Source organism: Narcine bancroftii, chromosome 10 (assembly GCF_036971445.1).
Source record: "Narcine bancroftii isolate sNarBan1 chromosome 10, sNarBan1.hap1, whole genome shotgun sequence".
In the NCBI taxonomy this organism is placed as follows: Eukaryota; Metazoa; Chordata; class Chondrichthyes; order Torpediniformes; family Narcinidae; genus Narcine; species Narcine bancroftii.
The window spans coordinates 62138328-62149253 of NC_091478.1; the positions used below are offsets into that span (position 1 = coordinate 62138328).

Below are 10926 nucleotides of genomic sequence, written 5' to 3' on the forward strand. Positions count from 1 at the left end.
TTTTCCAATGGTCTTTACCGCTGTCTTCACTATCCCCTGCAGGGTCTTGCGGTCTGAGGTGGTACAGCTTCCAAACCAAGCGGTGATACAGTTACACAGGATGCTCTCAATACATTCTCTGTAGAATGTGGTGAGGATGGAGGGAAGGAGATGAACTTTCCTCAGCCTTCACAGGAAGTAGAGGCTCTGCTGGGCTTTCGTGGTGATAGACCTGGTGTTAAGGGACCAGGTGAGGTTCTCCGCCAGGTGCACTCCAAGGAACTTGATACTCTAGATTACCTTAAATATAGAGCTGTCAATAGTCAGGGGAGCATGATCTCCCTAGGCCCTCCTGAAGTCGAGCTGTATTTCAAGTTCAGAAAAGGATAGCTTGGAGTAAGATCTAGAGTGGATAAAAGAGCAGAAAGTGTGCAGGTGGATTGGAGATTGTGGATGGGAGAGATCATGATGAGTTTATTGTCATATGCCCAAGTACAATGTACCACCCACTCTGGCTTCTCCCATAAAGCCATTAATGAAACCAGTTTACTACCTTCACCGGGAATACCGAGTGACTGACTTTCTGACTAACCTCCCATGTTTGACCTTGTCAAAGGCCTTACTGAAGTCCATACAGACAACATTTACAGCCTTTCTTTCATCAACTTCCCTGGTAATTGCTTCAAAATAATCTGCAAGATTTGTTAAACATGTCCTACCACGCATGTGGCCATGTTGACTATCCCTAATCAGTCCCTGACTATCAAAATATTTATATATCTGATCCCTTAAAATATCTTCTAATAACTTACTGGCTACTGATGTCAGGCTCACCGTCCTAATATTTTGTGTGTTATTTTTTGAGCCTTTTTTAAACAACGGAACTCTATAAGCTACCCTCCAATCCTCCTGCACCTCATCTATGGCTATTTTAAATAAATCTGCCAGGGGCCCCTGTAATTTCTACACTAGTCCCCCTCAAGGTCCAAAGGAATACCTTGTCAGAGCCTGGGGATTTACCCACCTTTATTTGCTTTAAGACCACAATCATCTCCCCTTCTCTTCTGGCTCAGACATAACCGACCACTCTGATCTTCAACAGGACCGATTTTGACCCTTATTACTCTTTTGCTCTTAATATACTTTTAGAAGCCCTTTGGGTTTCCCTTCACCTCATCAGCTAAAGCAACTGCATGTCTTCTTTCAGTCCTCCTGATTTCCCTTTTGAGTTTTTTCCTGCATTTTTTTTATTCTCCTCGAGTACCTAATTTGATCTTTGTTGTCTATATCTGCTAAACACCTCTTTCTTCTTCTTAACCAGATCGCCAATATCCCTCAAAAACCAAGGTTCTTTTACGCATTTGAACTTTGGTTTTAATCCTTACAGGAACATACAAACACTGCACACTCCAAATTTCACCTTTGACCTTTTACTTACCAAGCACACCCTTGCCAGAAAACAACTTAGCCAAATCCACACTTTTTAGATCCTTTCTCTTTTCATTGGCCTTGCTCCATTTTAAAATCTCAACCTGAGGACCAGACCTATACTTATCCATAATTATTTAGAAGCTAATGGCATTACGATCACGAAATCCAGAGTTTTCCCCTACACACTTCTGTCACCTGTCCAGTCCTGTTCCCTAATAGCAGATCCAGTATTGCATTGTCTCTAGTTGGTACCTCAATGTATTAATTTAGAAAACTTTCCTAAACACATTTGGCAAACTCAAAACCATCCAACTCTTTTACAGTATGGGAGTTCCAGTCAACATGGGGAAAGTTAAAATCACCTTTCCTGAAGCTGTCTGCCATCTCTCTGCTGATTTGCTGCTCCAATTCTTGCCAGTCTGTAATACAACCCCATTAATGTGGTCATACCTTTTCCATTCCTCAGCTCCACCCATATTTCCTCAGTAGATGAGTCTGTCCTGTCTGAGCACAGCTGTGATATTTTCCCTGACAAACAATACCGCTCCTCTCCCTTTCTATCCATTCCACAACAGAAGCCTGGAACATTGAGCTGCCAGTCCTGCCCCCTCCTGCAACCAAGTTTTATTAATGGCCACAATGTCATAATTCCACATGCCAATCAACGCTCTAAGCTCATCTGCCTTGCCTACAATACTCCTTGCATTGAAATAGATGCTCCTAAGATCTAAACCAAATATTAAATAAAATTACAGAAAACAATATACCAAAGAATCCAGAGATCTTCCTCCTAAGTAACATAATAAACAAAGAATTTGGAATTGATTTGGATGATGCACAAAAAAGATTTGTTAAGATAGCTCTAGCCGTAGCAAAAAAATGAATTATGTCAACCTGGAAATCGGAAGATAATTTGAAAATACAACAATGGTATATAGAAATGAATAAATGTATTCCATTAGAAAAAATAACATATAGTTTAAGAAATAATATAGAAATATTTGAACAAATATGGGAGCCTTACATGAAACACAATAGCGAAAACCTACCGGGGACATTCACTACCTAAATTAACGAAAGGAGAAGGAAATGAAAAGAATTGACTCAGTGGAATTTCTTGTTTATTTTTATTGAATGACAACATTGTTTGACTGGTTTAATGTATCCTAGATTTTGTACTTTAAATGGACGGGAGGGGGGAGGTAGGGAGGGTGGGATGGGAGGAGGGAGGGGGGGAGAAAATGGCACTGTATATATTTGAAAAGGAAAAAGTATGTATCATGGTTAATGTGGTTTATGATGTGAAAAATAAAAAAATTTTAAAAAAAAGAAATAGATGCTCCTGAGAACATTATTTCCACCATGCACTTGCATTTCTATATGCAGTCATCTTTTTTCTCCTCTCCTCCACTATTTGCTCTGGCAGTCTGGTTTTCAACCCCTTGCAAATCTAGTTTAAACCACACCCACCCCCCACCCTCCCTCTCCACCCAGAGCCGCATCAGCAACCCCTCCTGCAGCAGACGGATCTTTTGCTGGCTCCATAGTAATTTTTAAATAGGTTATGATAACATGGTGAGCTTCAAGAGGCTGATCACTGTTGGAAAACAAAACAATTCTTGAACCTGGAGGTTCTGGACTTAAGCTTACTGTACATCCTATCTGAAGGTAGCAGTGAGAGGAGGTGATAGGGGTCCTTTATGATGGAATTCAGTTAAGGAGATGACCCATTTGAGGGAAAAAATGCCCCCCACACCAGTTCTTACAGTTTTTCACATTCAAAGCAAAGATTGAAAGGTTGTGGTTAAAATCCCAAGTTTCCACCTTTTTTTTTTGAACCTTGAACCTTTTATTTTTGAGCCACTAACTTCAGGTATGTTAAACAAAGTTTCAAGTCATTTGACAATAATAATACAGGAAAAAAATGTCCCAGTCACTTGGTGGAACCATTCCTATCTCTCACATCCCAGGCAACTCACTACAGATGAGTGAAGAGCTTCAAACTGTTGTTATCCTTTTTTTTAACTTTTTTTTTTCACACCATAAATCACAATAGCCATGATATACACTTTTTCTTTTCCACACATTTACAGTGACTTTTTATCCCCCCCCCTCCCTCCTCCCAAGCCACCCCCCCCCCACCCCCCCTCTCATCCATTTTAGGTATACAATCTAGGTTGCATTAATTCAGTCAGACAATGTTGTCATTCAACAAAAATACACCAGAAATTCTACTGAGTCCATTCTTTTCTTTTCTTCTCCTTCCATCAACTTAGGTAATGTTTGTTCCCGGTAGGTTTTCGCTATTGTATTTAATGTAAGGCTCCCATACTTGTTCGAATATTTCAATATTATTTCTTAAACTATATGTTATTTTTTCTAATGGAATACATTTATTCATTTCTATATACCATTGTTGTATTTTCAAATTATCTTCCAATTTCCAGGTTGACATAATACATTTTTTTGCTACGGCTAGGGCTATCTTGACAAATCTTTTTTGTGCATCTTCCAAGTCAATTCCAAATTCTTTATTTTTTATGTTACTTAGGAGAAAGATCTCTGGATTCTTTGGTATATTGTTTTCTGTTATTTTATTTAATATCTGATTGAGATCATCCCAAAATTTTTCTACTCTCTCACATGTCCAGATTGCATGAATTGTTGTTCCCCTTTCTTTTTTACATCGAAAACATCTATCAGATACTGTTGGGTCCCATTTATTTAACTTTTGCGGTGTAATGTATAGTCTGTTTAACCAATTATATTGTATCATACGCAGCCTCATATTTATTGTATTTCTCATCGTTCCAGAACATAATTTCTCCCATGTTTCCTTTTTTATCTTTATATTTAAATCTTGTTCCCATTTTTGTTTAGTTTTACCATTTGTTTCCTCATTCTCCTTTTCTTGCAGTTTGATATACATATTTGTTATAAATCTTTTGATTAACATTGTATCTGTAATCACATATTCAAGGTTACTTCCCTTGGTAAACTCAGATTGCTTCCTAATTTATCTTTCAAGTAGGATCTCAGTTGGTAATATGCCAGCGCTGTATCTCCAGTTATATTGTACTTATCTCTCATTTGTTCAAAGGATAAGAATCTACTTCCTGAAAAACAATTTTCTATTCTTTTAATCCCTTTTTTTTCCAATTTTCTAAAGGAAAGGTTGTCTATTGTAAAAGGGAGTAGCTTATTTTGCGTCAATATTAGTTTTGGTATTTGATAATTTATTTTATTTCTTTCTACATGAATCTTCTTCCATATATTGAGGAGATGGTGTAATACTGGAGAAGTTCTATGTTGTACCAATTTTTCGTCCCATTTATATAATATGTGTTCAGGTATCTTTTCCCCTATTTTATCTAATTCTAGTCTCGTCCAGTCTGGTTTTTCCCTTGTTTGATAAAAATCTGATAGGTACCTTAATTGTGCGGCTCTATAATAATTTTTGAAGTTTGGCAATTGTAAGCCTCCTTGTTTATACCATTCTGTTAATTTATCTAGTGCTATCCTCGGTTTCCCCCCTCTCCATAAAAATCTCCTTATTATTTTCTTTAACTCTTTGAAGAATTTTTCTGTCAGTTGTATTGGCAATGCCTGAAATAAGTATAGTATCCTTGGAAAAATGTTCATTTTAATACAGTTTATCCTTCCTATCAGTGTTAGTGGTAGCTCTTTCCAATGCTCTAAATCATCCTGTAATTTTTTCATTAGTGGATTGTAATTGAGTTTATATAATTGGCCTAGATTTTTGTTTATTTGCACACCTAGGTATCTTATTGCCTGCATTTGCCATCTGAATGGGGATTCCTCCTTAAATTTTGAGAAATCCGCGTTATTCATAGGCATTGCTTCACTTTTATTTACGTTTATCTTGTATCCCGACACTTCTCCATATTCCTTCAATTTCTTATATAGTTCTTTTATTGATAGTTCTGGTTCTGTTAAGTACACTATCACATCATCCGCAAATAGACTGATTTTATATTCCCTGTCTTTTATTTTTATTCCTTTTATATTATTATCTATTCTTATCGATTCTGCTAGTGGTTCTATAGCTAGCGCAAACAATAATGGTGATAGTGGGCATCCCTGCCGCGTTGACCTGCTTAAGTTAAATTGCTTTGATACATGTCCATTTACTGTCACTTTCGCTAACGGTCCCTCATATAATGCTTTAATCCAATTAATATACTTCTCCGGTAAACTGAATTTTTGCAATACTTTGAACAAGTAATTCCATTCTACTCTGTCGAAGGCCTTCTCTGCGTCTAAAGCAACTGCTACTGCCGGTGCTTTATTTCCTTCTACTGCATGAATTAAGTTAATAAATTTACAAATATTGTCTGTTGTGTGTCTTTTTTTGATAAATCCAGTTTGGTCTAAATTTACCATTTTCGGTACCTGTTCTGCTAATCTGTTTGCTAATAGTTTAGCTATTATCTTATAATCTGTGTTTAGCAGAGATATTGGTCTATATGACGCTGGTGAGAGTGGATCTTTCCCTTGTTTTAGTATCACTGTAATTATTGCTGTTTTACATGAATCTGGTAAGTTTTGTGTCTCATCAATCTGGTTGATTACATCCAGGAGGGGCGGTATTATTAGATCTTTAAATGTTTTGTAGAATTCTAATGGGAGTCCATCCTCTCCTGGTGTCTTATTATTTGGTAAATTTTTTATTATCTCTTGTATTTCTACTGTTCCAAATGGTTCTGTTAATTTATTTTGTTCTTCTATTTGTAGTTTTGGTAGTTCAATTTTAGTCAAAAATTCATCTATTTTTCCTTCTTTCCCTTCGTTTTCAGTTCGGTATAATTGTTCATAGAATTCTCTGAAGTTTTCCTTAATTTCTTTTGGATTATATGTAATTTGTTTGTCTTTTTTCCTTGTTGCCAATACCATTTTCTTAGTTTGCTCTGTCTTAAGCTGCCATGCTAAGATTTTGTGTGTTTTTTCACCTAGTTCATAATATTTCTGTTTTGTCTTCATTATATTCTTCTCCACCTTATATGTTTGTAATGTTTCATATTTTATTTTTTTATCCGCCAATTCTCTTCTTTTGGTTGTATCTTCCTTTATTGCTAATTTTTTTTCTATGTTTATTATTTCCCTTTCCAACTGCTCTGTTTCCTGATTATAGTCCTTCTTCATCTTGGTTGCATAACTTATTATTTGTCCTCTAATGAATGCTTTCATTGCGTCCCATAATATAAACTTATCTTCCACTGATTCCGTATTTACTTCAAAGTACATTTTTAATTGTTTTTCAATAAATTCTCTAAAATCCTGTCTTTTAAGTAGCATGGGGTTTAATCTCCATCTATACATTCTTGGAGGGATGTCCTCTAGCTCTATTGCCAATAACAGGGGTGAGTGGTCCGATAATAGTCTAGCTTTATATTCCGTTTTCCTAACTCTCCCTTGAATGTGGGCTGATAACAGGAATAGGTCTATCCTTGAGTATGTTTTATGTCTAGTCGAGTAGTATGAGTATTCCTTTTCTTTTGGGTTTTGTTTCTTCCATATGTCCACAAGTTTCATTTCTTGCATTGATTTAATTATAAATTTGGTTACTTTGTTCTTCCTGTTAATTTTTTTCCCCGTTTTATCCATATTTGGATCCAACTTCAGATTGAAATCCCCTCCTATTAGTATGTTCCCTTGCGTATTAGCTACCTTCAAAAAGATATCTTGCATAAACTTTTGATCTTCTTCGTTAGGTGAATATATATTAAGTAGATTCCAAAGCTCCGAATATATCTGACATTTTATCATAACATATCTCCCTGCTGGATCTATTATTTCCTCTTCTATTTTAAATGGCACATTTTTGCTAATTAATATAGCCACTCCTCTTGCTTTTGAATTATACGATGCTGCTGTTACATGTCCTACCCAATCTCTCTTTAATTTCTTGTGCTCCAATTCAGTTAAGTGTGTTTCTTGGACAAATGCTATATCTATTTTTTCCTTTTTCAGTAAATTTAGTAGTTTCTTCCTTTTAATTTGGTTATGTATTCCATTAATATTTAGAGTCATATAGTTCAGCGTAGCCATTTTATATTTTGTTTATCTTCTCTTTCCGTTTTTCCATCATTACCTTTCCTCCTTTTCCATTTCTGTTTTCTTATTTTCAACTCTTTACCAGACAACATTCCTACAACATCCAACATTTTCCTTATTCTCCTATTTCTATCTTCTTTATCCCCAATCTCCCCTTCCCCTCCTGAGTTGTCCTTTATCCCTTGTCGGACAACCACATCTCCCCTCTCCATTTGGATTTGCGAATCCACTCGCAAGCGTCAACTGATTTTGCAGCGACCGCTCTTTTCCCCCACCCAGCCCCCCCCCAGAAAAGATTTCACTTTTTATATGTCACAAAGGTCACTCTTTTAATTCCCTCCTTATTCTCTCTATTCCATTACCTTCCCTTATTAATTCTTGTCTATACTATCTATGTTTTCCTCTAATTACAGATAATTTCACGTATGCCCATTGTCTCTATTCACTCTTATACCTCTTTACCCGCATACATATCAATCGTGGTCATTTTTACCCTCATTACCCGTCTTCATCCCTCAGTCTATTTTTGTCTTTACCCACATACATATCAATCGTGATCATTTTTGCTCTCATTACCCGTCTTCATCCCTCAGTCTATTTTTGTAATTGTTCTGCAAATTTTCGTGCTTCTTCTGGATCCGAGAACAGTCTGTTTTGTTGTCCTGGAATAAATATTTTCAATACCGCAGGATGCTTCAGTGTAAATTTATATCCTTTCTTCCATAAAATCGCTTTTGCTGTATTGAACTCTTTTCTCTTCTTTAGGAGTTCAAAGCTTATATCTGGATAAATGAAGATTTTTTGCCCTTTATACTCCAGTGGTTTGTTGCCCTCTCTTACTTTTTCCATTGTCTTCTCCAGTACCTTTTCTCTTGTAGTATATCTTAGGAATTTTACTACAATAGATCTTGGTTTTTGTTGTGGTTGTGGTTTAGGGGCCAATGCTCTATGTGCCCTTTCTATTTCCATTTCTTGCTGTAGTTCTGGACATCCTAGGGCCTTAGGGATCCATTCTTTTATAAACTCCCTCATATTCTTGCCTTCTTCATCTTCCTTAAGGCCCACTATCTTTATGTTATTTCTTCTGTTATAATTTTCCATTATATCTATTTTTTGGGCTAGTAATTCTTGTGTCTCTTTAGTTTTTTTATTAGATTCCTCCAATTTCTTTTTTAAGTCTTCTACCTCCATTTCTGCTGCTATTGCCCGTTCTTCCATCTTGTCCATTTTTTTCCCCATTTCTGTTAAGGTCATATCCATTTTATTTATTTTCTTTTCTGTGTTGTTTATTCTTCTTCTTAAATCATTGAATTCCTGTGTTTGCCATTCTTTAAATGACTCCATGTATCCTCTAACAAGAGCAAGTATATCCTTTACCTTGCCTTTCCCTTTATCTATTTCACTGTATTCTTCCTCTTCTTCTTCCTCTGGGTTGGCCATCTGTTGTTTCTTTGATGCCCTTTCCTCCTCTTCTTTCTTGTTTCCATTGTCTTCTGTGGTGTCTTCTTGCTGCAGGTGTTCTGCAGCTGTCGTTGCCGGCTGTGGAGATCGACTCCCCAGCTGGTCCCCCCTCCCGTCGGTGTGTTTTTTTTCATTCGCATCGCGCATGCACGAAGTATCGCGCATGCGCGGTTGCGTACTTTTACTCAGCTCTGTGAGCCATTGTTGTAGTTCTTTTTCTACCGACCTGAGGTAGTGGGGTCCTCTCTCCACAGCGGGCCTCTTCGGACAGGTAAGGCCTTCACCTTTTTCCTCCGTTGTCTTCTCTTCCTCTCTTCTTTCCGTTGATTTTGATTTTTCTCCTTTTGTCTCCATCTTCTTTCCACCTTTATACTCACTTTTCTTTAACTTGTATTTCTGTGCCTTTGTATTTTCTCTTGTTTTTCCCGACTTTTCTGGAGAGGGCTGGAGTTCACCGTCCGGCCACTACTCCATCACGTGACTCCTCCAAGTTTCCACCTTTCAAAGGTAAATGTAATCCACAGTCAACTGGAAAGAGCAAACACAACAGGTCACTCAACTTAGCAGAAGTAAAATTCCCAGGGACTTACATTCATCGTGGTGCAATAGCTGAAATTTTGATACAGCCTTTGGCGAGGCGAACTCCACCCCTGACCAGGTCATAGCCAGTGACTTGGTAACATTCTAAGACATCAAGGGCTTGCAAGGTCGGGACTGTGGACAGGTCCTTCAGCGCACTGTCCGTGCTTGCCTGATCCTGACCAGGGACAGGCACTCCAAAGAGTTGTAAACTTGAAATGACTGCCAAAACAGATTTGCTGGTCAGCTCAGCACAGCCAGTGAGATTCAGTGTAGTGAGCCCTGGCTGGCACAATATCATAGACTGCTTTATCTGTAATGTCCTTGCAGTGCTGAAGTACCATCCCTTCCAAGAAGAGCCCAGGAACTTGAACCACTGACGATATGGCCTTGCTCGTAATTGAGATATGACTAAGATTCAAGATCTTCAGTATGGCTGCCTGACTATTTATAAATGGAGGATATTTCTCAGTGAGAGCACAACTGTCGAATTAAAAATCCTCTTTCTTTGGTAGGGATCAAACCCAAAAATGATGCAGCAGCTGACAAGGGGAAGTTTTTGGATGTTGGGGGTGCAGTCAGTAAGCCAGTTGAAGGTCAAGTCAGAGAGGTTGGAGAACTCAAGTTCCTGGAAGTTCATCAGGGCTTTGGCCATCCTGGCTTTGCTCTTGTCTTTGGACAGCAAGGTGCCTGTTATGAAAAGGCTATTGCAGCCGCTAAAGCCAAGCACTCACAGGTTATGACACGACATGATCAAGATCTCAAAGCAGGTCTTGCTGATGTAACTGCCTAACAGGGACAGATTCTCCAGATGGGCAGCAAGGTGGACCACAAGGGTCTGAATGATAGACAGTTGTGATGGGTGCTCAAAGGCACACATGGGCTCTGTCTCTGACCTAAATCTGCAATGGGCTCCAGAGAAGTAGATGATGCTTGAATATTGTAGTTGACATCGTTCTGCACAGAAATAAACACATTGGTGCAGTGAAATATCTGAATAATTCCTGATAATCAATGAAGTCCTATTTAATGCAGGAAGTTGAACAGCCAATTTGTGCACAGGAGCTAGTTAAAAAGACTACCTCAATACTATAGTGAATGGCCAACCTCAATGATTTAACATCGGTCTTCCAATTTGGAATCAAGTTTATTCAACTAGCTAGTTCAATCCAGCAGCAGTACTTTTAAAATTAGGAAACAAACTGCACGAGTGATGATTGAGCCCAGATGGCTAGCTCAGATGTGGTCGGGACTCACACCTAGTCACAGTTGAAGAGTAATTGGAATTTACAAAGACAGGCCTCAATATACAGAATATATTAAAAATCCCATATAAATACTCGCTGTTCCATGTTCCATGTTCCATGCCAATTAATATTGGACAGTTACATGGATAGATGA

At 37.8% G+C, this 10926-nt stretch overlaps 1 protein-coding gene across 1 annotated transcript; it reads right to left on the minus strand.

The window, feature by feature from the left end:
* Positions 1 to 534: 534 nt before the first annotated feature.
* Positions 535 to 10180, minus strand: fbxl9 (F-box and leucine rich repeat protein). Its single transcript, XM_069899430.1, is given in 6 exon segments — positions 535 to 671; positions 1861 to 2021; positions 9402 to 9474; positions 9571 to 9827; positions 9829 to 9976; positions 9979 to 10180. Coding segments are annotated over 6 exon segments (978 nt in total).
* Between the last annotated feature and the right edge of the window lie 746 nt (positions 10181 to 10926).